At 46.7% G+C, this 25,326-nt stretch overlaps 1 protein-coding gene across 2 annotated transcripts in view; it reads left to right on the top strand.

Annotated features, from left to right (window-relative positions):
- Positions 1-25,326, top strand: part of LOC144509337 (uncharacterized) — a 122,591-nt gene that overhangs the window by 84,669 nt on the left and 12,596 nt on the right. For both annotated transcript variants that reach the window (XM_078238015.1, XM_078238014.1), the window contains exons 7-18: positions 616-790; positions 5,065-5,204; positions 6,855-6,981; positions 7,849-7,884; positions 8,998-9,134; positions 11,580-11,706; positions 13,215-13,357; positions 14,859-14,985; positions 15,736-15,768; positions 17,554-17,666; positions 20,905-21,034; positions 24,617-24,756. In XM_078238015.1, coding sequence (XP_078094141.1) covers positions 616-790; positions 5,065-5,204; positions 6,855-6,981; positions 7,849-7,884; positions 8,998-9,134; positions 11,580-11,706; positions 13,215-13,357; positions 14,859-14,985; positions 15,736-15,768; positions 17,554-17,666; positions 20,905-21,034; positions 24,617-24,756 — 1,428 coding nt within the window. The remainder of the gene's footprint in view (positions 1-615; positions 791-5,064; positions 5,205-6,854; positions 6,982-7,848; positions 7,885-8,997; positions 9,135-11,579; positions 11,707-13,214; positions 13,358-14,858; positions 14,986-15,735; positions 15,769-17,553; positions 17,667-20,904; positions 21,035-24,616; positions 24,757-25,326) is intronic.

Here is a 25,326-nt window from a genome sequence, read left to right as displayed (position 1 = left end):
AATCGTGATTATCATTGAAGGCCTGAGGAGTGGGGCCTATTCACGCCAGAGTCCGACAGTTCCTGGCCTCTGCACATGCCACAATCATGTTAATTGTATCTTGGGTTATCAACCCCTCCAGGATTGTTCTGGAATCTCCAGGAATCAAAGAAGACTCTCCAGATCATTGTTGCAAGTAAAACCCAGGAGAAAAATCACAGGGGTGTTTAAAAATAATGTATATTTTTCATTTCCTTTAAACGTTTTTGTTTATTAATTTTAAAATTGTGAGATGGAAAAGGCAGGATGACCCACAATCAAGAATTGTCCAATCAGGTAATGAACCAGGGGAGACGGGGTGACCGTAAGGAGGGGCGGCCAATGGTGGAAGTTGGGGTGGGGCAGTTGGTGGCAGGAGGTCATGTGATAAAAATAGATCCAATCAAAGTTGGGAGTGCGACGGTGCACAACTGAATCCCCTCTCTCCCTCTCCCCAAAGCAATACAGACTAGGCAGAGAGGTACAATAAGTGACTGCGTTTGTTGTGGCTCCCCTCACTGAGAGCTCATGCGATTGTCAAAAGAGACATTTGACAACAGGAGTAAAAGCCTTTGGCCTTGTTCTGATTATCTTCAGCTGGGTGGCCTACGAGAAGCCGGATTATAAAGGGAAGAAGTTCATATTTGGAGAGGAGGATGTGGAGTTGGTGGACCCCTGGTCAGAGGAGGTTAAAGAAGAGGCTGAAGACCCCAGCTCCGAGCCACCACCGACCAAACCCATCGTCATCGGCTCCCTCCGGAGAGCAGTCAGGGTAAGAGACGCATGAAAACTGATTTCCTCGGTGTGTTTATTTTTCATTCTCAGGAAATGGTGTCACTTGCAAGGCCATCATTATTGGCCATTCTTAGAGCTGGGAGACAGTGCCTTGAATCACCGCAGTCTGGTTATTCTTTGCATTGGTTTGACACAGCAACAGTGCTTGGTCACTTCAGAAGTCAATTACCATTCAACCACATCCATGTGGGTCTGGAGTCACATTTGGACCTTGCGGGGTACAAGTGGCCAGTTCTCATCCCTATAGAAACATTATTATTGTCACGAATAGGCTGCAATGAAGTTACCGTGAAAATCCTCTAGTCGCCACACTCCGGCGCCTGTTTGCGTACACTGAGGGAGAATTTAGAATGACCAATGCAGCTAACCAGCATGTCTTTCAAACTGTGGGAGGAAACTAGAGAACCTGGAGGAAACCCACGCAGACACGGGGAGAATGTGCAGACTCCACACAGACAGTGACCCAAGCTGGGAATCGAACCTGGGTCGCTGGCGCTGTGAGGCAGCAGCGCTAACCACTATGCCACCCTGCCGCCCTAATAAATAAACTTTAAAATTGAATGATAGAATCACTACAGTGACCCATTGAGTTTGCACCGACACTCTGACAGACTATCAGATCCCCTCCCTGCACCAGCCCCTTAAACCCACACATTGACCATGACTAATCCATCTAACTTACACATCTTTGGACACTAAGGGGCAATTTATCATGGCCAATCCACCTAACCCGCGTATCTTTGGACTGTGGGAGGAAACCGGAGCACCCGGAGGAAACCCATGCAGACAAGGGGAGAATGTGCAAATTCCACACAGTCACCCGAGGCTGGACTTGAACCCTGGTCTCTGGCACTGTGAAGCACTGTGAACCACTGTGCCACTGTGCCACCCTAAAGAGACATGGCTGCGTCCAATAAACTATCCAATAGTTTCATGGTGGTTTTTACGGACACCAGTTCTATGGGCTGAATTTTCAGCAGGTGAGGACGTTGGGTGGGTAAAACTGGTGGGTGGTTCCCAATTCCTGGACTGTAGGGGGAGGGTGGGGGTGATCATAGTTTGAAATAGGGGGTATGAGAGTGTTGGGGGTGGTTAGGGGGCAGAGCTTGGCATAAGATTATGAGGGGCCATAGGGGGTCGGTAGGGGTTCATGAGGTGGCGTGGATGGGGAATTGGGTGTGTATGGGGGCTGGAGGACCTTTGTTTATATTTTAACTGGGAATAAATCCCAACGCACCAAGGTGGGCCTCTTAAACACCAGGCTTTGGCACCTGTCAGCCAGCGAGGCTGCCTCCGACCTTGTTGGCAGGTGTCTGGCCCAACCCCAACCCACATTCTCCCTCACAACCCCGGCAATGAAAATCCCTCCTTTGCAGATACTCTCTCCCCAGACAGCTGGGCTGAGCCGGGAATCTTCCCGAATCTTGCTTCCCAACTCACCGATGAAATTCCATCCCAATATTCCGACTGAAATCCTATTCACAAGCTGCCTTGCTGGGACCTGAACTTATATCCTCTGGACTGCAAATGCAGCAAGGTAAAGGCTGAGCTAATAAATCCCAAAGTTAGAAACATCTGGAGCAAGTTTTGCATTTGGTCAATTTTGAGTGTGATTACAGACTGTCCAATTCATCCTCGCCAGGTACTGTGAAGGATTCTCATCTAATGTGACTCGTGTGTAATAAATCCTTTACTTTCGTTGACCAAAACGCTTGATCAGAGAGGTAGGTTTTAGAATTGACTTGAAGGTGAAGAAGGAGACTGAAAGATTTAGAGCGGGAATTCCAGAACTTCGGAGCTAGGCAGCTGAGGGCATGGCAACAATTGGTCGAGCGATTAAAATCGGGGATGCTCAGGAGACCAGAATCAGAGGAGCACAGAGATCTCTGAGGTTTTTGTACTGGGAGATAGGGAAGGGCATAATAAGGAAAGTTGGGAGTGAAACCAGGAAACACTTTTTCATATCCGGGCTTACAGCGAGCTTGAATTCCCTCCCCGAAAGGCCACAGATGCCAATTGAAAATTTCAAGGCTGTGATGGACAGGTTTCTGCTGATTGAGGGTATCGAGGGATATGGAATAAGGCAAATAAATAGAGTTAAGAAACAGGTCAGCCATGATCCCGAGGCTCAAGGAGCTGATTGGCTGACTGGTGTTCCTATGACATTTGGTTTTTGAGGTGTCCTGACTACTCCACACTGCATGTGAGGGAGCAACAGACTGTGGGGCTGAGAGAAGCCAGTATGCCAGAGAGTGGGACTCGGCTATAAGCAGCTGACTGACACCATCCAGCACAATGATTGACACAGTCCCAATCCAACCCTTCAATCCCCAAACTGCGATTCAAGTTTCTAACCTGATATAAGAGAAAGTCAGTCATTTCTCTTGGTCTATACGTCCCAGTTTTCTATTCATGTATGGGATGTGGGCATCACTGGCAAGCCCAGCATTCATTGCCCATCCCTAATTGCCCTTGAGAAGGTGGTATGAGCCATCTTCTTGAACCGCTGCAGTCCTGAGGTGAAGGCGCACCCACATTGCTGTAAGGGAGGGAGTTCCAGGATTTTGACCCAGTGACAGTGAAGGAACAGTGATTTATTTCCAAGTCACGATGGTTAATTGCTTGGGGGGGAACCTCCAGGTGGTGGTGTTCCCATGTATCTGCTGTCCTTGAATTCTAGATGGTAATGGTTGTGGGTTTGGAAGGTGCTGCCTTTGGATCCTTGGTGAGTTCCTGCAGTGCATCTTGTAGATGGTACACACTGCTGCTACTGTGCATCGGTGGTGGAGGGAGTGAATGTTTGTGGAAGGGGCAGCAATCATGGATTAGTACCAAGCCTCTATTGAAAAGTAGTTCAGAAGTGATTAAAATCTGGCTGCACTATAACAATGGGACTTGAATTTATAAATCTGCAAAATCACATCTCCAAACTATGGATGTGAGATAACAACCTGCAGATCTATAGCATATTTAACAATGTAAAATGTTATGTAGTTATCAGGCACTAATTCACATCAAAGCACACAAAAGTGTAACTACGACCGGTGACCAGAGCTTTTCCAGAGAGGGAGAATTGGAGAAATGTCCACCCCGGGTGATCTCCAAAAGAATTCCTTCACAGTAAGGATGATGAAAATCTGAACGGCGGAAAGGCAGGTTAATAGGGTAGTGAAACAGGGATATGGCACACTCGCCTTTATCATTCGGGGTATAGATTACAAAAGCAGAGAGGTCACGATGGAGTTGTATAGAACTTTGGTGAGGCCACAGCTGGAGTACTGTGTGCAGTTCTGGTTGCCACATTATAGGAAGGACGTGAACGCACTGAAAGGGGTGCAGAGGAGATTTACCAGGTGCTGCCTAGGATGGAACATTTAAGTTACGAAGAGAGGTTGAATACCTTGGGTTGCTTTCCCTGGAGCAGAGAAGACTGAAGGGGCGACCTGATTGAGGTGTTCAAGATTATGAGGGACATGGACAGGATGGATAGGGAGCAGCTGTTGCCCTTAGTTGAAGGGTCAGTTACGAGGGGACACAAGTTAAAAATGAGGAGTGGGAGATTTAGGGGGGGGGGCGGATTTGAGGAAAAACACTTTTACTCAGAGGGTGGTGATGGTCTGGAGTGCGCTGCCTGGGAGGGTGGTGGAGGCAGGTTGCCTCACATCCTTTAAAAAGTACCTGGACGAGTACTTGGCACAACATAGCATTCAGACCTATGAGCCAAGTGCTGGCAAGTGGGATTAGGTGGGCAGGCCAGGGCATTTCATGTATCAGTGCAGACTTGATGGGCTGAAGGGCCTTTTCTGCACTGTAATATTCCGTGATTCTGTGAAGCAATCCCCACCAACCAAAATGTTAGTGAGGCTGAGGAACAGTTGAAAAGTTTAACACTGAGATTGAGAGTTTTTTGTTGGGAAGTATTCAGGGTTACGAAACCAAGGCAGAGAGATGGAGCGAAGGTAGAGATCTGAATGACAGCAGGCTTGAAGGGCTGAATGGCCTCCTCCTGGTTGTAATGTGGATGCCAGTCAGCGCACAGAGGAACATTACCTCTCTCTGCTGTCAGGGTTCAGTGTAAAATGAGTTCCCATGGCTTCCTCCAGTTTCAGTGCTTCTGCAGAATGGTGTGCACGCAGCATTGAAACCAGAGCAAAGTCAACAAGGAGGTGATCATTGGCGATCGTACTGATCGAGCTTCATTATTCAGAACAGTTCCCTGATACAATGTTTCTTTGGGTTGCTCTTTTTCAGGACTACTCCATACCACAAATATCTCTGTTTCCGGATGCCAATGGTGAGGGGAAGAAGCTGTCATTTCATGGTGAATCGGAGGATGCTCGGATATTTGGATATCCCCCAAAAGTAATCTCAGTCATTGTGAATTCCGGACTGTGAGTCTCCCAGTTTTATTGTTAAAGGGTTCCATTGGATGGGTACTGATGACTCAGTTGGTTTAAACTTGCGCTGAGTGTGACACTGAATGCTTGCTCCTGCGCATTTATATAATCTCCCATTCCTGTGAGTGCCCCTTATTCCCTACACTGTTCACGTCAGGCTCACTGAGCCTTTTTGGCGGCACGGTGGCACAGTGGTTAGCACTGCTGACTCACAGCGCCAGGGTCCCGGGTGCGAATCCCAGCTTGGGTCACTGTCTGTGTGGAGTTTGCACATTCTCCCCGTGTCTGCGTGGGTTTTCTCCGGGTGCTCCAGTTTCCTCCCCCAGTCCAAAGATGTGCGGGTTAGGTGGATTGGCCATGCCAAATTGCCCCTTAGTGTAAGGGGGGCTAGCTCAGGTAAATGCATGGGGTTATGGGGATAGGGTGGGATTGCGGTCGGTGTAGACTTGATGGGCTGAATGGTCTCCTTTTGCACTGTTTGATTCTATGTATCAGGGTGATGAACAGAGTTCCATTTCACAATTCTGTGTCCAGGCCATTGTGAGGTATGTGTAGACAGTGGGAGCAAAGGAAAGAACTGAAATTCAGACAATGCCTTTCGCAACCTCCAGATCTCCTAAAGTGCTTTGCAGCCAATAAAGCATTTTCTTTAAGTTCAGTCACTGTTGTAAAGTGGGAAATATGGCAGCCAATTTACTCACAGCCAGCTCCTACAGTCAGCAATATAATAATGACCAAATAACCCGTTTTTGTGATGTTGAGGGATAAAACATTAGCCAGGACACTCAGGACAACTCCAATTGTTGGTCATTCAGGGCTTCTTCCCACCCTGGCCACCATTTTGAGGTTGGTAGGTGAGGTTCAAGGGCAAGGGAGGAAGCACAGCAGGTCACCCTGCTTACACGTCAGGCGTGAAAGTGGGGGGAGAGGTGCCTCTGTCAAGGGCCCCCTTTCCACACTGAATGCCCCTGCAGGTCTTTAACCATAGACTCTCCATCAAAAGCCCGAATGATCTGTCCCCAGCCCCTTCGGGCTTCACCTCCCCTTTCTGCCATTACACTCCTTGCGGACTCCATGACTTAAAATCTGGGGGCTGCTTGTAGTTTCCCTGGCTCCTGCTGCCAATGGCACTGCTGGGACTACAGAGCCAATTACCAATCAGATTTGCTGGCAGCTCTCTGAGGTGAGACTTCCTCCCGCGTGAGGTGTGGTAGTCCAATCTCAGGCCAATTAATGCTCTTTGAAGAATAGTTGTGGGGCTGCTGCAATCGACAAGGCTACATTTCCATCGGCTCTTTGGGGGGATGCAAGGGGGAAAATCTGTCATTTGAGAAATCCTGCCCATAAAGTTTCAAGGACATCTTAAAGGAGGCAAGAAGATAAAGAGGTTTGGGGAGAAAATTTCCAAGATTGCGGCTTCGGCAGTTGAAGGCAAGGCCACTGATGGTGGAGCGATAGAAATCAGGAGAGAGGTTAGACCTGGGGGAACACCCAAGAACTCAAAGGGTAGTAAGGCTGGAGGAGGTTTCAGAGACAGGGGGACCATGTGAAAACTATGGAGAATTTTGATCAGAATTTTGATGAGAATTTTGGGATAGATTTAAAAGGATATACACTGATGTCGCTCTTTCTCTATCTCCGCAGATGGCTTGTGTACTCTGAACCCTTCTTTGAAGGCCAGCAATGTGTTCTGGAAATGGGGGGCTATCGAACGCTGGAGGAATGGGGAGCAGAGAAAGCACAAGTGGGATCTCTGATGCCCATACAAATGGTACACACACAATCTAAAGCAACATAAAAATATCACTGGGGAGATGTCAATGCTGGCCAATTGCCCCAGAATACTAATAGAGGAACAAGCATGTGTTAGATCGGGTTTGCTCACTGGATATCACCAACTGGGAGGAACAAGTCATCCCAGAATGACAGTGCGTCAGGAATATTTAACAGCTTGAGTTCTTGTCTCTGAACAAGAGAAGGCTGAGAGGAGTCCCGATAGAACTCTTCAGAATTGTGAAGCTGGGTGGGGGAGTTGTGGAGAAATTGGATCCACTGGGTAGGTACGACCAGAACAAGGGGCCTTAAAAATAATTGCCCTCCGACGCAGCAGTGGCCCATCAAGTATCTGAGTGCAAGACAATTTGTTGCCCACTGCCCACACGTGGGGTTGCCATGTTCTGCTGGTTTCTTTCCACGTAGTTTTTTTCCGAGCGGTATTACTAAAGCGATAGGCACATGAAGCAAGAACACATGAAGTGAGGTACGTGCTGATTGCACACAGCATTGACTATGAGAGCCATTGTGTCCAATCAAAGCACACTGCGTACAATGAGGTGAAGTAAGCTTAAATATTTCTTATTTTGTCTTTACCATTTGAACGTGATGACAGTTCCATTAATGTGTAAATGATGAAGCACTTTCTCTAACTCTTATGAAATATTTGGCATGTATTATTTATATTGAATTCATGGGGCCATGGTTAGTGTACCAGCCCAATTTCAATCTTGTGGCCCACTGAGATGAAGGAGGGCCACTCATGCGGCTCACTCACGAGCCAAGGTGGCCCGTCAAATCCAACAGGTCAAATGTTCCAGGCTGAACTGCCAAAGATTGATTATCTTGTGTGGTTTATTTTCAGGGAGCGCCCAGGGTGGAGAAGCCTTATGAACCCAAGGTATGAGAACAGCAAATGGAATTGGTCATGCTTTTCATTATAGATTTGTTATGTTCATGCATCTTGGGGGAGGGAGCTTTGGGGGGAAAAATGTTACATCTTCTGGATTACTTCACATAAAATCATTGTGAAATCCTTTGGGTGTCTAATTACCGTCTGACAGCTTCATAGACACTTTTACTGATACCAGAATTTTATTTCTGAATTCTTATTCAGATTCTCAAACTTTGTTTTGAACTTGCATTCTTTCGATAATTGGCCCAGACCTCTTGATGATTATTATTACAAACCATAACCACTCCATTACTCCTTGTACTTCACACTGGCCAGACTGCATAATCAAGGACCCCACGAACCCCAGACATACTCTCTTCCACCTTCTTCCATCGGGAAAAAGATACAAAAGTCTGGGGAGGCGATGGCCGAGTGGTATTATCGCTAGTCCAGTAATCCAGAAACTCAGCTAATGTTCTGGGGACCCGGGTTTGAATCCTGCCACGGCAGGTGGTGGAATTTGAGTTCAATAGAAAATATCTGGAATTAAGAACCTATTGATGACCATGAAACCATTGTCAATTGTCGGAAAACCCCGTCTGATTCACTGGTGTCCTTCAGGGAAAGAAATCTGCCATCCTTACGTGGTCTGGCCTACATGTGACTCATGTGCACAGCAATGTGGTTGACTCTCAACTGCCCTCAGGCAACTTGGGATGGGCAATAAATGCCCATGTCCCATGAATGAATAAAAAAAAGTCTGAGGTCACATACCAACCAACTCAAGAACAACCTTTTCCTTGCTGCAGTTAGAATGGACCTACCTCATATTAAGTTGACCTTAGCTATGACAGTAACACTACATTCTGCACTCTCTCCTTTCCTTCTCTATGAACAGTATGCTTTTTCTGTATAGCGCACAAGAAACAAAACTTTTCATTGTATACCAATACATGTGACAATAATAAATCAAATCAAAACTCTTCAGGAGCACTGAGCACAGAGCAGTAACATGCACTCTCATCTACTCTTTCCAGCCTTGCTATTGTCCTGTAGAATGGATACTGACCCTTCACCGTAGACTCCTGATTTCAACAATTTCAATTCTTTTCCTTCCAGGTCAGCATCTTTGAGAAGCCATACTTTACGGGAAGAAGCAGGGAAGTGTACAATGACTCCCCAGACTTCCTGTCCAGATATCCGAACAATGGCGCTGCTCTCGTTAACGCTGGCTCCATAAAGGTGCTCGGAGGAATGTGAGTATCTTGGCACAGCACAGAAAGGGTTAATATGTCCTGGGTGGGGCACAGCTTTCTAATCACTGACCCTTCAGCTGGGGTTCTCCTTAGAATCCCTACAGTGCAGAAGGAGGCCATTTGGCCCATCGAGTCTGCACCGACCACAATCCCACCCAGGCCCTACCCCCACATATTTTACCCGCTAATCCCTCTAACCTACGCATCCCAGGACTATAAGGGGCAATTTTTTTTAACCTGGCCAATCAACCTAACCTGCACATCTTTGGACTGTGGGAGGAAACCGGAGCACCCGGAGGAAACCCACACAGACACGAGGAGAATGTGCAAACTCCACACAGACAGTGACCCGAGCCGGGAATCGAACCCGGGACCCTGGAGCTGTGAAGCAGCAGTGCTAACCACTGTGCTACCGTGCCGCCCTTAGGACCTCTTAGGACCCCACGAACCCCGGACGCACTCCTCTTAGGGAGGAGTAGTGAGGGGTTGGTGTTGAGATTTCCCACCACCCTGATCCATTATGCTGGGGTCAGGATTTGATTGGAATGCAGGGCTAGCAGGAAATTGCTAGCACAGGGAGTGGTTGAAGCAAATAATTCAGATGCATTGAAGCAGAAATGAGACAAGCATTTGAAGGAGTAGGAATAGACGGTTACAATGATAGATTTCGCTGAAGAGAGATAGGGGGAGCCTCGAATGAAGCATAAACACTGGAATGGACTGGTTTGGCTAAGAACATAAGAACATAAGAAATAGGAGCAGGAGTAGGCCATCTAGCCCCTCGAGCCTGCCCCGCCATTCAATAAGATCATGGCTGATCTGAAGTGAATCAGTTCCACTTACCCGCCTGATCCCTATAACCCCTAATTCCCTTACCAATCAGGAATCCATCTATCCGTGATTTAAACATATTCAACGAGGTAGCCTCCACCACTTCAGTGGGCAAAGAATTCCAGAGATTCACCACCCTCTGAGAGAAAAAGTTCCTCCTCAACTCTGTCCTAAACTGACTCCCCTTTATTTTGAGGCTGTGCCCTCTAGTTCTAGCTTCCTTTCTAAGTGGAAAGAATCTCTCCACCTCTACCCTATCCAGCCCCTTCATTATCTTGTAGGTCTCTATACGATCCCCCCTCAGCCTTCTAAATTCCAACGAGTACAAACCCAATCTGCTCAGTCTCTCCTCATAATCAACACCCCTCATCTCTGGTATCAACCTGGTGAACCTTCTCTGCACTCCCTCCAAGGCCAATATATCCTTCCGCAAATTAGGGGACCAATACTGCACACAGTATTCCAGCTGCGGCCTCACCAATGCCCTGTACAGATGCAGCAAGACATTTCTGCTTTTATATTCTATCCCCCTTGCGATATAGGCCAACATCCCATTTGCCTTCTTGATCACCTGTTGCACCTGCAGACTGGGTTTTTGCGTCTCATGCACAAGGACCCCCAGGTCCCTTTGCACAGTAGCAAGTTGTAATTTTTTTCCATTTAGATAATAATCCAGGCTCAATGGCCTGTTTCTGTGCAGTATTTGCAATGTCATTATTCATTGTGTTAGTGGCACGGTGATGCATTTCTGATGTTAGTGTTAGCCATGGCTTAGTGGATCACACCCTCACCCCTAAGTCTGAAGGTTGTGGGTTCAAAACCTAGGCTGATCTGTCCAGTGCAGCATCAACTGAATCATAGAATCCCTACAATACAGAAGGAGGCCATTCGGCCCATCGAGCCTGCACTGACCACAATCCCACCCAGGCCCTATTCCTGTAACCCCACATATTTGCCCTGCGAATCCCCGACACTAAGATCAATTTGGCATGGCCAATCCACCTAACCCACACATCTTTGAATTGTGGGAGGAAACCAGAGCACCCGGAGGAAACCCACGCAGACACAGGGAGGATGTGCAAACTCCAAACTGACAGTGACCCGAGGCCGGGATTGAACCCGGGTCCCTGGCACTGTGAGGCAGCGGCACTAACCACTGTGCCACTGTGCTTCACTCAAGGAGGTGACATCTTTCAGATGAAGTGTTAAACCGAGGCTCCGACTGTCCTCTGTCAGAAAGATGAAGAAGATCCTTGGCAATGTTCTGCTTTGAGGAACAGAGAAGTTCTCCTTGATATCCTGGGGGTGATGATTATCCCTTTGCCATCACTAAAACAGTCGATTTGGCCACGTTTCAGTTGCTGTTTGTGGGCCCGACCTGTGCACAAATTGGCAATCATGTTTCCTATATAACAGCAGTGACCACACCTCGAGAATACTTCATTAGCTGTGAAATCCTTTGGGTCACTCTGAGGTCATGAAGGATGCAGTAGAATTGCAACTATTCTCTTTTTATCCGAAGATATCTAAGAATGTTTGTCTGGATGTTCATTCATGAAGATGCTGCTCTTTAGATGCTGACTTGCTTTTTTTTTCTTGAACATTTCCTTGCAGTTGGGTTGGCTACTCGAAGGAAGGGTTCAGGGGTCATCAGTATCTCTTGGAAGAAGGCGAGTTCTTGGACTGGAGGTCATGGGGTGGCTTCGATGAGGATTTAAAGTCAATGCGCCTCATTCGGGCAGTAAGTATCAGGGATTTGAGAGAGACATTTCTTACAAAGGGACGACCAGACCAAAAGCCAAGCTTTTCCCCCGGTGGCTTAGCTGGTGTCGGGAGGCTAGCAGCTCTGGCATAGAGATGAGATGCGTCTCATTGTCTAAGTTCAGCCTGTGATCTCGGCCCTGTGGTAGCATTACACTGGAATAATGCACCAGGAAGTGTGTCGGATGTGGATCCAGCAGTAACATTCCGTAGGAAATTAGATATCGACTTGAAATTCAAGAATTTGCTGGGCTATGGGGAAAGTTCAATGGGAGTGGGGCTAAATGATAGCTCTTTCAAAGAGCCAGAACCAGATTAATTGGCTGAATGACTTCCTTTGCCACTGTATTATTCTCTGATTCTGTTGGGTTCGGGTTCTGGGGGAAATCAGCTTCCTGCTCCTAACGCTGACCTATCTAGTGCAGCATCGACCGAGTGCTTCACTCGAGGAGGTGACTTCTTTTGGATGAGGCTCCATCTGCCCTCTCAGCTTCCTGTTCCTAATGCCCGTGCTGTTTAGTGAAGTGTTTGGGGGTGGGACAAAGCGTACAGGGGCTGGTTCACGCGTGCGGTGGTATAGAGGAAGGGAGAAGGTTTACATTTAATGTCAGTTGATGATCCACTGGGACATCCACACTGCCAGCATTTATTGCCCATTCCTGAGGGCATTTAAGAGTCAACCACTTTGCTGTGGATCTGGAGTCACATGTGGGCCAGACCAGGTAGGAATGGCAAATCTCCTTCCCTCAAGGCCATTAGTGAACCAGTTGGGTTTTTACAATAATCGACAATGGTTTCATGGTCATCATTCGACTTTTCTTTCCAGATTTTTTTTTATTGAGTTCAAATTTCACCATCTGCCATGGTGAGATTCGAATCCAGGACCCCAGAATTGCCTCAGGTCTCTAGATTACTAATCCAGAGACAATGGGGCGGCACGGTAGCACAGTGGTTAGCACTGCTGCTTCACAGCTCCAGGGACCTGGGTTCGATTCCCAGCTTGGGTCACTGTCTGTGTGGAGTTTGCACATTCTCCCCGTGTCTGCGTGGGTTTCCTCCGGGTGCTCCGGTTTCCTCCCACAGTCCAATGGTGTGCGGGTTAGGTTGATTGGCCAGGTTAAAAATTGCCCCTTAGAGTCCTGAGATGTGTAGGTTAGAGGGATTAGCGGGTAAATATGTGGGGGTAGGGCCTGGATGGGATTGTGGGCGGTGCAGACTCGATGGGCCGAATGGCCTCCTTCTGCACTGTAGGGTTTCTATGGTTTCAATACCATTACGCCACTGCCTCTCCAATGCAGGCTCAGATATCAGGATGATGAGTCGGCCTGTGCTCGCAGCAATGTCACCTTCGTCAGGGGCAATGAGAATAGAAGGGAACTATTTTGTAAAATGTTTCTAATTTCTTTATCTAAAAGTGATTGTCAGTAACTGAGCTGCAAGTGTGTTTGTGGGTTTCCTGGTTTGATATCTTCCTTTTTTGTTTTGAAGGATTTTTCTAACCCTGCCATTGTTCTGAACGAAACAACTGACCAAGAGGAGAGAGATCCACTCGTGATAGTCGATTCAGTGCCAGACCTGGAGCTAGTTGATGTTCGGGACATAATACAATCCATTAATGTCTTGAGTGGCGTGTAAGTGACAGTAACCTCATTGCAGTAGTCTGAACTATAACTTAATGCGACAGATGCAACAACGTTGGTGCAACTGTATAACTAGTGAGGCCACATTTACAATACTGTGTACAATTTTGGTCGCTTTATTTGAGGAAAGATGTATTAACATTGGAGGCAGTGCAGAGGAGGTTTACTAGGATGATCCCTGGTATGGAGGGACTGCCATATGAGGAAAGATTAAATCTGTTGGGTCTGTACTCCTTGGAGTTCAGAAGAATACGATTTGAAACATATAAGATCCTTAGGGGGTTAGACAGGGTAAATGTTGGGAGGATGCTTCCACTCATGGGTGAGTGTACGACCAGGGGCATAGTCGCAGAATAAGTGGGTATTCATTTAATTGGATTTGTTGAAGAAATTCTTCACTCAAAGAATTGGAATTCATGGCCCCAGGAAGCTGTGGAGGCCGAATCCTTGAACACTTTCAAGGTTGAGATTGAGAGGTTTTTAATTAGTGGAAGAATTCGGGGTTACAGAGAGAAGGTAGGAAAGTGGACTTAGTGAGTGTAAGATCAGCCATGATCTTATTAAATGGCAGAGCAGGCTTGAAGGGCTGAATGGCCTACTCCTGTTCCTATTTCTAATGGGGAGTTAGCCTGGGTTGGAAGTGTGCAATGTACAGTAGAGCTGATATAATGTGCACTGTGGCTACTAGTTCCTTGTTTCACAAAGACTGCTATTCCCTATAATAACACGGTTCAATCTGCTGCTCGCTTGCATTACAGCCAAGGTTATCATCTTGTAATCATGTTGTCTGCGATAGTCTCCGAATGGATCTCTGACCTGTGACCAAGTGATCTGATTTCACGTGGAGCACCGCAATCTATCTCCAGCAAATGGATGCGGGTGATGTGGGCTGGAACTACCACCTCGCCCGCCACGGGATTGGCGCGGGCCAGGGTCCAATAATGGAAATCTCCGTTGACCTCGGGCGGGAATTTCCGGTCTCGCCCGAACGAGGCCATAAAATCCCGCCCGTGGAGTTTTCCCTTGCTCAGTGCAGAGTGCTGCCAATGGGTGTGGCAACAGGTGGATTCAGATAGAGGTCGGAGTTTTATTATCCCACCATGGGAGTCAGAGTGGGCGAGGGGCGGACCATGGGAAGGTCTGTTGACCTCGGGCAGGATTTTACAGTTTTGGGACGAACGAGGCCATAAAATCCCGCCCATAGACTGCCAAGTGCTCCACGGTCAGACAATCTCTCGACACTGGTTGTCCATGCTCGCACTAGAAAGAAAATAGCTTGAGTGAGATATGGGGAGGGCCAATGACCCAGGGAGAAAATCCGACAGAAAAAAAGCAAACAGACTTACCATAAAAGCGAATAATTTCAAGAGCTTGTATCTGGGCCGCTGCAGGAGTTGTGGACCCATGCACAGAGTCGAGGTGCAGAGTCTGCTTTCAATGTTCAGCATTGAGTTGCTTCCTTCTGTTAAGTTTTCACCATTTTGTCTTTCAGATGGGTGGTCTACGAAGGCGTCAATTATTCCGGATCACAATACATCGTCGAGAAAGGAACTTACCGAAACCCTCAGGACTGGGGTGCCCAGAACTGTAAGATTAGCTCCCTGCACCCCATCTTACTGGTAAGCAGAACATTTACCTCAAAACTGTGCAACATATGATCTTGATAATATGTAACCCTTTCCCAATCCCTCCAACCCCGTGGCGAATAAACTGTGTCCAGAGATGTCACAGAGGCTCGATGGGCAGATGCACTCTCCAGTTTATACTCCGTTCCTTCAGACAAGGAATCTCCAACGTCTGATCACCAATCTGGGGGGACTTTGCTTACTTCAGCAGGTAGTGAGGAGCTGTGAACTTGAGTTGGCAACTCCTCCCCAGACTCGGAAAATAGGGAAAGGAATTAATCAGCCTTCCTATTCCTGATTGCTATACAGGGACCCCTTAGAGAAGAGTTGTATGGATGTCAGGTGAGAAGGGAATTCAGACTGACCTTGGTGCTCCTTCAAGCATTGAATAGCAGCCAGCACTGCAGCCTAGGCTAAGGTGGATTGAACTGGGGAAGGTCACAGTATGTTTATTGTCTGGGGAACCTCTGCTCAAACAAAGAGTCAGTCCCTTTTAGAGTGAAGGTAGGAGAGAGGAAAAATTGAAGGAATAAAGTCTTGAGGAAACAAGCTTGGGTCACTGTGCAGAGTTTGCACGTTCTCCCCGTATCTCTGTGGGTTTCCTTTGTGTGCTCCAGTTTCCTCCCACAATCCAAAGATTGATGGGGGGGGCTCAGTGGTGGTGGGAGGGAGGGGTTGCAGGGTAGAGGGATGGTGCACAGACTGACTGATAAAGTGATACTGTCTTGTGTTTTGTGTATTTAGGTGGAGCCAGCTGGCCAGCAGATGAAAATGAAGGCAAGTATCATTCCCCTCATCGTCCCACTCTATTCATTATGTAAATGAGGTTAAATTAGCTTTATTGATAGAATCAGGGAGTACAAAAGCAAGGATGTTGCGCTGGACCTGTAAAAAAAACACTGGTTATACCTCCGGTGGAGTATTGTGCCCAATTCTGCGCATCTCTATTTAGAAGCGTGTCAAAGTCTTAGAGAAGGTGCAGAGGAGATTTCCTAGCATGGTATCAGGGACGATGAACTTCAGCTACATGATGAGACTGGGCTTGTTCTCCATGGAGCAAAGAAAGTTAACGAGAGGTTTGGTAAAGGCATTCAAAATCTTGAAGATTTTTGAGTAAATTAGTATTCGGTAGTATAGGACTTCAGTATTGCCGAGAAAAGATCTTTTGTCAAAGCTTCTCATCTTGCACATATCAGGACAATCACAAGAATACCCTTGTCAGAGGTTGTTGATTGGTTGGCAAGTGGACTGATTGGTGGAGACATTGCCATGGAGACTGCACCAGTTGATGATTGATAGTTAACTGTCAAGCATTGTTTGAAATTCAAACTAGGCAGCTTGACTGTGGTCAAGGAATTGCCCTGTAGAATGAACCAGTAAAAGGCTGTTATTACCTTTGTTTAGCGCAATGTATGTACATGTTATTTCTGTCTGCAATGAACTGGACCTGTGTATCAATATATGTATCTTCCAGTACACACACATGTGCCACATTGTGAGGCTGGATGACAATCTTATATTGGTAGTTGGCACAATTTTTAACATATTGAGGATTTTTAAAATTCATTCGTGGGACATGGGCATCGCTGGCTGGCCAGCATTTATTGCCCATCCCTAGTTGCTCTTGTTCAGATGGCAGTAGTGAGCCAACCACATTGTTGTGGGTCTGGAGTCACATGTAGGCCAGAACATGGACAGCCCCCAATCAAACAACCAATCGCCAACCCCCCCTCCCTCCAAAGTGGGGAGCCCTTCCTCAACAGCAACATGGCCACTCCCACTAAACCCACCGTGGCAGCATCCCCCACACCTTTATCCACGAAATGGTCACCATTCAACCAACAGGGCAATATATAATGGAAGCGTTTAAAAGGGGAGGCGATGGCCTAGTGGTATTATCGCTAGACTATTAATCCAGAAACTCAGCTAATGTTCTGGGGACCCGGTTTAAATCCTGCCACGGCAGATGGTGGAATTTGAATTCAGTAAAAAACAATATCTGGAATTCAGAATCTACTGATGACCATGAAACCATTGCCAATTGTCGGAAAAACCCATCTGGTTCAGTAATGTGAACACACGCGCACACACACACACACTTGTGAGAATGTGAAATTCACTGTTGGAGTTGGTTAACTGCTATGTCAACATTTAAGGTTAAATTTAATAGGCGGTCAATATTTATTCTCAATCAACAACTCTTAGAAACAGATCATCTGGCCAAATTCATATTATTGTTTACAGGAGATTGCTGAATGTAAATTGGGTGCCCACTTGCTACCCTACAGCAATGACAACATTTAAAGTATTTCATGGGCTTTTCAATGCTTTGGAATTTGCTGAGGAGATAGACAGTGCTGTTTGAGTGAAAGTCATGTTTTTTTTTCTTAAAGCCCAGAGACACATTTAAAGCAACAAGGATAGAGAGTACAAAGCGAGGATATCACGTGTCAGAGTCGATTTGTGATGGGTAGTTGCTGGTATTAATCTTTCCCTTGGTCCTGTTGCTGTCTTGATCCATGTGCAATTAAATAAGATTCATTCCTTTCTTTCACCACGAAGATCAAGGTGTACTCGGAGTTTGAATTCAGTGGGCCCTGCCTGATACTCGAAGACAAAAAGATGGGGATCCCGAAAGACTTTAAGGTGCAGTCGTGCAGGGTCCTCAGCGGCAGGTAAATGCAATCGATTGGCAGCACGTTGGAATGCACAGTGTATCGTGAAAGTAACACGTTGTGTGAGCTGGGACTTGCCTCTGGTGTCCTGGCCAACAGTTATCCCTTGATCAACATCATTAATACAGATTTATCTGCTCACTATTTGTGAGAGTTGGATCTGTGCAAATTGACTGTCATGTTTCCTACGTTACAACAATGACTAATCTTCAAATAAAGTTGTTAATTGGTTGTAGTGCACTTTGGGGACGTCCTGAGGTTGTGAAAGATGCTATATAAATGAAGTCTTTTCCTTTTACATTGTTGGTCTTTCCTCCTCCCATTAACTCATTATCACTCGGGCCCAAGTTCATACACAGACCAGACACCAGTGCCTGACATTAGACTTACCTCTGCACCCTTCTGCACAAAAATTACTTGCCCACTAAGTAACTGAAGTGCGAGCTGATAATGGTAACAGTGAAGACAACAGGGGATAGGAGACCTGGGTGGACACAGAGACCTGGGTGGACACAGAGACCTGGGTGGACACAGAGACCTGGGTGGACACAGAGACCTGGGTGGACACAGAGACCTGGGTGAACAAGGCATCCAACTGGGTGTCTTTATCAAAGAGTTTGAGTGGTTTGTAAAGTTTGTAGGACTGAGAAGCAGGTTGAATTGAATTTTTTGAATTCCATGTCAAATCAGACATGGAAAGATTTGATTTGATTTATTATCATCACGTGAAGGAAAATGGAAAATTGTATGGAAGGAGAATGAGGGGAAGAGGGAGGGAAAATTAAGAAAATTAATTTGAAAAATTCAAAATTTTACATTTTAAAATGTTGTAAAATGATTCAGAACATGAAGGGATGAGAAACCATCCATACAGTGTCAGAGTGTCATCAGTATTTACCATTTACCCTTGTGTTTACGAGCTCGAAGTATCTGCAAATAGTTGGGTTTCTATCAACTGTGCAAACACAGCAACTAACACTAATAAACAACTAACAAACGTGAGCAGTGAGGTACAGCAAGCTATCGGTGGAGCAGAGCAACCAATACAGAAACTTCTGTATATTGGTGTTTAAACAGTGATTTTTAGATTTTTCTCCTGGTTTGAGAATGCAATGTAGCTTCCTGGTCCGAGCCCTTTGCAGATTTTGCTCTTTCATATCTGGATGCCCAGAGGTGAGAATGGTCCTTCTGTCATGGTGGCACAGTGGTTAGCACGGCTGCCTCACAACACCAGGGACCCGGGTTCAATTCCCGGCCTTGGGTGACTGTCTGTGTGGAGTTTGCATGTTCTCCCCATGTCTGCATGGGTTTCCTCCGGGTGCTCCGGTTTCCTCCCACAGGCCAAAGATATACAGGTTGGGTGGATTGCCCCTTAGTGTCCCAAGATGTGTAGGTTAGGGGGATTAGCGGGGTAAATACTAGGTTTATGAGGATAGTGTGAGGGGTGGGCCTGGGTAAGATACTCTGTTGGAGAATTGGTGTAGGCTCGATGGCCCAAATGGCCTTCTCCTGCACTGTAGGGATTCTATGATTCTATGACCCGACTTCCAACCAAGGTCTTGTAAATTGAGTTTGTGTCTGTATGTGCCCTGTTTGTGAACACAAGTCCTCACTCACCTGATGAAGGAACAGCACTCCGAAAGCTTGTGCTGCCAAATAAACCTGTTGGACTTTAACCTGGTGTTGTGAGACTTCTTACTGTGCTTACCCCAGTCCAATGCCGGCATCTCCACATCATGCTCCATTTCCCCAGGGGCAGGAAGTCATCTGCATCTCTGCTCCATGGCTCCCCACACTGGCATGCCAAAGCACTGCATACTCCAAGCACCAGTTTTCCATTTGATAAGAATAGGAGATGGTCATTCAGCGTTCATTTATAATCATATTCTGATTGATCAGTACCTCAGTTTCATTTAGCTAATCTTGGTCCATATCCTTTGACATCCTTATCAATTAAAGGTGTAGCTCATTTTATTTTGAAAACTCCAATGTGGGCGGCACGGTGGTACAGTGGTTAGCACTGCTGCCTCACAGCGCTGGGACCTGGGTTCAATTCCCGGCTTGGATCACTGTCTGTGTGGAGTCTGCACGTTCTCCCCATGTCTGTGTGGGTTTGCTCTGGTTTCCTCCCACAGTCTGAAAGATGTGCTGGTTAGGTGCATTGGCCGTGCTAAATTCTCCCTCAGTGTACCCGACCAGGCACCGGAGTGTGGCGACTAGGGGACTTTCACAGTAACTTAATTGCAGTGTTAATGTCAGCCTACTTGTGACACTAATAAAATAAACTTTAAATTTGAAACACTTTAAAGTGGTCTCTAGTATCCAAGTCTTTGGGGTGAGAGTTCTGGATCTTTTCATCCGTGTGGATGAAAAGATTCTTTCCGACTGCAGCTCGAATTTTAAGATTGTACGCTGTTGTTTTGGACTCAACACCCTCCCCCCAGGAGAAAATATGAATGATGTTAAACACCTCAACCAGGTTACCCTTCTTTCTTCTCCACTCAGGTGAACACAAACTTATATAATAAGTATATAATAACTTATAAAATACAAGTCCTAGTCTGTAGAACCTGTTCTCATTGTTAAATACTTTTAATCAGGGTGTGAATCTGTATTGTAATCCTGAGGTGAAGTGAATTAATGTCGTACTCTAAATGGTTCCCCACCTAAATGGTTCTTGTACAATCGAAGCAAATCTTTCTCCCCTTTTGAATTCCATCCCCTTTGAAATAACGTTGCACCTTCATTTTTGATACGGCAAGCCGGCAGAGTGGTTAGCACTGCTGCCTCACAGCACCAGGGAGCCGGGTTCGATTTCCTGCTTGGGTGACTGGCTGTGTAGAGTTTGCACGTTGTCCCCACGTCTGCATGAGGTTCCTTCCTTGGCCATGATCAATGCATGGGGGTGTGGGGATAGGGCGGGGAGTGGGCCTAGGTAGAGTGCTGTTTCGGAGGATCGGTGTAGACTCAAATGGGCTGAATGGCCTCCTTCTGCACTGTAGGGATTCTATGGTAATTAAATTGAAGCTAGATAAGTACATGAGGGAGGAAGGAATAGAAGGATAGATTAACAGGGTTAGATAAAGAATGTTATGAGGAGGCTCATGTGGAGCATAATTCCTGACATGGACCAGGTGGGTTTCTGTATAATTCTGTCCTAGCCATCTTGCTGAAAGCTGCAGTTTTATGTTCCATGTTGGTGCGGTGTTCGCTAATCCAAACTGGCTTGGTCTTTCAGCTGGGCATTATACGAGGGCCAGGACTACGATGGGAGAGTCTTTGTGGTTGGTGAAGGAGAGTACCCAGACCTCCAATCAATGGGCTGCAGGATGACCACCCACGTCCGAAGCATCAAGGCCGTACCACATGTAGGTATCCATCATCGCTCCACCATTGGCAGCACGTGCTTATCTAAACAGTCACCTGGTCTAATATCCCCACATGGCTTGGTGTCAAACTTAGATTAAGCTCTTGTGAAGCAACTTGGGACATTTTGCTGCGTTTCGAGTGCAAGTTATTCTAAGTGGGTCTCAACAATTAGAGAAACGTGTTGATTATCCTGACTAAATGGCTCAGTTGATTAGAGGCATTAGGTTAAGTTTGCTGTCATAGACAATAATGTCTTGAGGGGCAATTTTAACCCCTCCCCCTCCTCCCGGTGGATTTTTTTAAATTCGTTCGTGGGACATGGGCGTCGCTGGCTGGCCAGAATTTATTGCCCACTCCTAGTTGCCCTTGAGAAGGTGATGGTGAGAACTCACAGCAAACTCCTAATAATTTCATAGGGCCCCAAGTTACATTTACTTCGGAGGTTCCTGCTAGAGCTAGTTGGGCTTCTTGAAGGCCCCGGTGGTGTCAAAATTGCCACGGGGGGGGTCAGGGAAAGAACCAAATTCTCTGCTCAGATTTTAACTCCCTTTCCACCAGATTCCACCAAATATCTGCAGCGATTCTTTAATTGCTTCTTGAATCGCTGCAGTCCACGTTCTCTGGGTTGACTCACAATGCCGTCAGGGAGGGAATTCCAGGCTTTTGACCCAACGACTGCGAAGGAACAGCGATATAGTTGGTGGAATCTGGTGGAAAGGGAGTTAAAATCTGAGCAGTGAGATTTTGATTCTTTCCATGAGCCCCCGTGGCCAGTTTGACACCACCGGGACCTTCAAGAAGCCCGACTGACTCCAGCAGGAACCTCCGAAGTGAATGTAACTTGGGGCCCTGTGAAATTATTAGGAGCTTGATGCAATTTTAATAGCCGATTGAACAGTGATTCTGCCCAGTCACATCTGGTGGAGACCCAGTCGCGTAAGTTCTAAATCTGCATTATTGAGGGGTGATTGGAACCAGGAGTTCCCATACAGAAAGTTTGGGCTCTTGCTGCTCCTGAACCCCCTCCTGCTCCCCATCTCATTCTGACCCCCTCCTGCTCCCCATCTCATTCTGACCCACTGAACTCTCCTGAACCCTCAAACCGTTGTGACTGGCCTGATTGCTGACTGAGTAGCCCAATCTTCACAGCCCAAAACCAGTCAAAAGCTGGTCAGTGGGACATGACTCATTGTCAGGAAAGGTTGAGCAGGCTAGAGTTCCTTTAGTGTCTTTTAAATAATGAAAGGGTTTGAGAAGATAGATGTGAGGGAGACAAAAACTTGGGGTCATAAATGCTACAGTAGTCTCTAGTAAATCTAATGTGGAATTTGAGAGAAATCTCTTGACCCAGAGAGTGGTGAGAAGAATGAGGAGAGATCTTATAGAAACGTAGAAGATTATAAAGAGAATTGACAAGATAGAAGCAGGGAGGTTGTTTCCACTGGCAGGTAAAACTAGAAGTAGGGGGCATGGCCTCAAAATAAGGGGGAGCAGATTTAGGACTGAGTTGAGGAGGAACTTCTTCACCCAAAGGGTTGTGAATCTGTGGAATTCCCTGCCCAGTGAAGCTGTTGAGGCTACCTCATCGAATGTTTTTAAGGCATGAATAGATAAATTTTTAAACAGTAAAGGAATTAAGGGTTATGGTGAGCGGGCGGGTAAGTGGAGCTGAGTCCGCAAAAAGATCAGCCATGATCTTATTGAATGGCGGAGCAGGCTCGAGGTGCCAGATGGCCTCCTCCTGCTCCTAGTTCTTATGTTCTTATTTTCTTATGAATATAGATGGCATGGTGGTACAGTGATTAGCACTGCTGCGTCTCAGCGCCAGGGACCCAGATTTAATTCTGGCCTTGGGTGGGGTGACTGTCTGTGTGGAGCTTGCATGTTCTCCCTGTGTCTTTGTGGGTTACTTCCAGGTGCTCCAGTTTCCACCCACAGTCCAAATATGCATAGGTTATGTTGATTGGCCATGTTAAATTACCCCTTTGTGTCCCAAGATTTATAGGTTAGGGGAATTAGCAGGGAAATATATGGAATTATGGGGATAGAGCCTTTGTAAGATGCTCTGTCAGGGAATCAGTGCAGGCTCAATGGGCTGAATGGCCTCCTTCTGCACTGTAGGGGTTCTATGATTCTCTGCTGACTCCAGTGCAGTACCTAGGGAGTGCAGCACTGGCAGAGGTGCCATCCCTTGGGTGAGACTTTGAGCTGCGGGTTTGTCTGCCCTCCCAGACCGATGTAAAAGATTCCATGATGCTCTTTTGAAGAAGAGGAGGGGAGTTTTCAATGGTGTCCCAGTCAATACTTACCCATCAACTGACAAAATTGCAACAATTTACCCAGCCATTATCACTCAATACAGGAGCTTGCTGGGCTGTGAATTTATCTAGGGCAATAATGAATCGAATCCTGAAAAGGAATTTGAGCAAAATGTCAGACTTCTCATATTGCATTGCCGCCCAAGGCGAACTTCAATCTTTCTGAGTGTTTTGTCTAAAACACAAGAATTATTCAGCTTCTCAAATGTGAGCAAGGGAGTGGTTCAGAGTTTCCTCTCCAGTTTCTAAGCCAATATGGGAAAGAGGTATTGAATGAAAATAGTGATGTCGCCCACCAATGACCTCCAATGGGGCCATCCCACCTAGCAGGCCCTCAGCAACTTAGAATCATAGAATCCCTACAGTACAGAATTCAGCTCATCAAGTCTGCACCAACAGCAATCCCACCCAATCCCTGTAACCCCACATATTTACCCTGCTAAACCCCCTCTCACTGAAAGGCAATTTAGCATGGCCAGTGCACCTAACCCGCACATCTTTGGACTGCGGAAGGAAACCGGAACACCTGGGGGAAACCCACGCAGACATGGGGAGAACGTGCAAACTCTGCACAGACAGTGACCCAAGCCAGGAATTGAACGCAGGTCTCTAGCGCTGTGAGGCAGCAGTGCTAACCACTGTGCCATCGTGCCGCTCAAGACAACAGCAACCACACTCCAGTACTTCATTGCCTGTGAAGGACTTTGGGACACCCTGAGGTCTCTGTATTAAAGCAAATTCGTTCTTAACAAGACAATCATAAAATCATAGAATCCCTACAGTGCAGAAGGAGGCCATTCAGCCCATCGAGTCTGCAGCGGCCACAAACCCACCCAGGCGCTACTCCTGTAACCCCACATATTTACCCTGTTCATCCCCTGACACTAGGGTCAATTTTAGCATGGCCAATCAACCTATCCCGCACATCTTTGGACTGTGGGAGGAAACCGGAGCAGCCGGAGGAAACCCATGCAGACATGGGGAGAATGTGCAAACTCCACACAGTGACCCAAGGCCGGAATTGAACCTGGGTCCCTGGCGCTGTGAAGTAGCAGTGCTAACCACTGTGCTACCGTGCTGCCCCAATGTTTGCCTTTGTTCGCCCCATAATTTCCCAGTTAAATCTTTGAAAATGTTCACCCCTCACACGAATTGAGTTGAAAAATGTGCCTGAGAACCGATATTTGTATCTGGTGGATCAATAAGATTAATGGTGGAGTTAGTGTGTGGTCCATTGGATAACTGTTTGTTCGTCTCGCATAGGTCTTCTCTGAGCCGTCACTCACTTTATACAGTTTGGAGAACCTGGAAGGAAAGGAGATTGAGCTGGACTCGGAGGTGAAGAATCTGCTCGCTGATGGTTACAACAATCTGGTTCTGTCTCTCCGCGTCCATGGCGGTGTGTAAGTACAGAGCGATTTTACTGAGTAATACCTCTTTAGATGACTCTTCTCGGCAAAGTAAACTTAAGTTTATTTTCCGGAGGAAATATTGAGTTGGAGAAGGATGTGGAACATTTACTCAAACTGCGGTAAACAGAATTTCCAAATGCAAGACCAGCAAAGTATCCCAAAAAAAAGCAGGATGATTTCTCCAGCAAAGATGCAGTTAGTTGAAGATAATTACACATGTGGGTTTAGTGTGTAAAATCAATCAGCGGTCCAGTCTCCAGGCACGAGTGACAGGAATTATCCATTTATCTCCATTGTGGCAGCGGTCTGTTGTGTCACAATATTTTTTCTTTGATAATCTTCTACATGTGTGATTGTTGCATCCTGGAATATATATACATTAGTTACCTGTGTTGATCAGATCAGACAGCGTGACAAAGGTGAGTGATGGGAGGCTCACAGAGTTTTCTACCCAGTTCCTATTTAGTGGCACAGTGGTTAGCACTGCTGCCTCACAGCGCCAGGGACCCATGTTCGATTCCTGGCTTGTGTCTCTGTCTGTGCAGAGTCTGCATGTTCTCC

The sequence above is a fragment of the Mustelus asterias genome, chromosome 21 (genome assembly GCF_964213995.1).
Source record: "Mustelus asterias chromosome 21, sMusAst1.hap1.1, whole genome shotgun sequence".
Classification (NCBI taxonomy): domain Eukaryota; kingdom Metazoa; phylum Chordata; class Chondrichthyes; order Carcharhiniformes; family Triakidae; genus Mustelus; species Mustelus asterias.
The sequence above is the reverse complement of the archived record's forward strand: the minus strand, read 5'-3'. Positions and strand labels throughout refer to the sequence as shown.